Here is a 2,147-nt window from a genome sequence, read left to right as displayed (position 1 = left end):
TAATTTTTTTCCTACTTTTTGTATAGACGGGGTCTCATTATGTTGCTCACGCTGGTCTTGAACTCCTGAGCTCAAGTGATCCTCCCACCTCAGCCTCCCAAAATATTGGGATTATAGCCATGATCCACAGCACCTGGCCACAAAGAATATATTTAACACTTGTATGCAATTTATCTCACTGGACAGTTTCTGATCAAAATGAGTCTCTCATCCATAGCTATCCTGGCAAGTTTAAGCAATTTCTCAATCATCTTCAACTGGAAGATTCCTAAGGGCTTAACCAAATGTCACGCAGGCCTACCATAAGTAAACATAAAATAATAGATGAAATGTGACTTCCCTTTGTGAATCCCTATGCTAGTAATGATCCTGGATTTACCAGAAAGGAGTTAACTACCCAGAGAATTCTGCAGATATTCTCAGAGGGTTCTATGAAATATTCATCAAAAAAATGAATCAGTATATGTGTGTAAGGGAACTACTAAAAACCATAAAAAGGACCATTCTAAAGGATTAGAAGAAACAGTGCTTAGAACCTACCTAGGGATGGAAATCATGCCTATTCTCACCAGCTGCAAGGGAAAAACTTCATGAGTCACAGGACTTTAGGTAGAATACTAAGATGGGTCTTGTGTCAGTGGTAGGGAATAACTAGATTAAACATGGCTCTTGACCCATCTAATAAATTGTAAAAAGCAAGACCTGTATAAAACTGTTTTCAAATAAATTATCTGCATCTGAAAAAAAGCTCAAGAATATATATAAGAATATAAAAGTATTCAGGACACAAAGTAAAATTCATAATATCCGGCATCCAATCAAAGAATGCCAGGCATGTAAAGAAGCAGGGAAATATGACCCATAAAAGAAGTAAATCAATTATTTAAAATCAACTCAGAAATGACACAAATATTAGAAATAAAGACAACATTAATACGGTTAACATAACTACATTTTGTATGTTTACAATGTAAAGATGAGATATGGAAGATATAAAAAGAATCAAAATAATTTTTGTAATATGTTAGCTGACTAATACAATGGATTCATTAAGGGCAGAGTAGACATTGCAAAAGAAGAGATTAATTATTGAGAATTCAGCAACAGAAATCACACAAAAGAAAACAGAGAAGAAAAAATGAAAAGATTTCAGTGAGATGTAAGATAATTTCAAGCAGCTTAATATACCTGAAGAGAGGAAAAGAAGATAAAAGAAGTATTTGATAATAATTACCTAAAATTACAAGTACAGTTTATGGTGTGAAAATAAAGCCAAAGTAGTTATATCACTTAATAGGACAGTACTTTTTACATTATAGTCAAAATATAGGAAAAATGTTCATAATGTTCAGTTCTGTATAATATATATCATTTGGGGTAACTGGTACATAGTCATCTCACAAAATAATTTTTCCTTTGAAAAATCAAAATAACAAAAGCTTCTCTTCAAACAGCCCAAGTTAGAGGTTAAAGCTCACCCTACCTTCCTGTCACTCTCTTCTCTGCTTCTATGACGTTGTTGTTCTATCCTTTCTTCTCTTTTAACATCTTCTCCGATCTTTGTCAAAAGTAACATCTCTTTTGTCTTCCATTCCTAAAAAGCACAATGTTACCACACTTGGTGTGTGTTCCCTTCGCTATAATATCTTCATATTCTGTGATTCATATCAACAAGCAAATTAGACAAGTCAGGACCTAACAGAAATCAGGTCAAGCATAATGGAAGTCATATACTGGGTTTAGAATGGGCTTTTCTTATTGCACTCTTATTAGGAATGCAGGTATGATTATTTTTTACTACAGCTAAATTTAAAAAACTGTCCTCTCCATATTGAAGACTACAGGTAGTTAAATAGTGTCTAATAACTTTCTTAAATTGCTCTTTATGAGCAGAAATTGGCTCATGCACATATAGTTTGTGGTATCCGCTTCATTATTTTATGTAACAACTTATATATTACAGCTATAATGAAAGTTTAATGGGAGTAAATTCCTTAGAACTGAATGACTTAAAGCAGTATGATGTACAGTTATAACTATTTACAAATGAAGCAACTGCACACAACTTTTCTCTCCATATTTTAAATTTGCTATCTCTCACCTCTTCAATTTTTCTACGAAGACTGAGTTTTCTCCTTGTATGTTCC

The 2,147-nt window shown here is 33.1% G+C and overlaps 1 protein-coding gene across 1 annotated transcript in view; it reads right to left on the bottom strand.

Annotated features, from left to right (window-relative positions):
• Positions 1-2,147, bottom strand: part of FSIP2 (fibrous sheath interacting protein 2) — a 121,964-nt gene that overhangs the window by 111,274 nt on the left and 8,543 nt on the right. Inside the window, 1 exon segment of the mRNA XM_012663633.1 lies at positions 1,484-1,594. Within this exon segment, the coding sequence (XP_012519087.1) occupies positions 1,484-1,594 (111 nt within the window).

This window comes from Propithecus coquereli, unplaced genomic scaffold (genome assembly GCF_000956105.1).
Source record: "Propithecus coquereli isolate 6110/MARCELLA unplaced genomic scaffold, Pcoq_1.0 Scaffold82, whole genome shotgun sequence".
In the NCBI taxonomy this organism is placed as follows: domain Eukaryota; kingdom Metazoa; phylum Chordata; class Mammalia; order Primates; family Indriidae; genus Propithecus; species Propithecus coquereli.
This window is presented reverse-complemented; position numbering and strand designations above follow the sequence as displayed.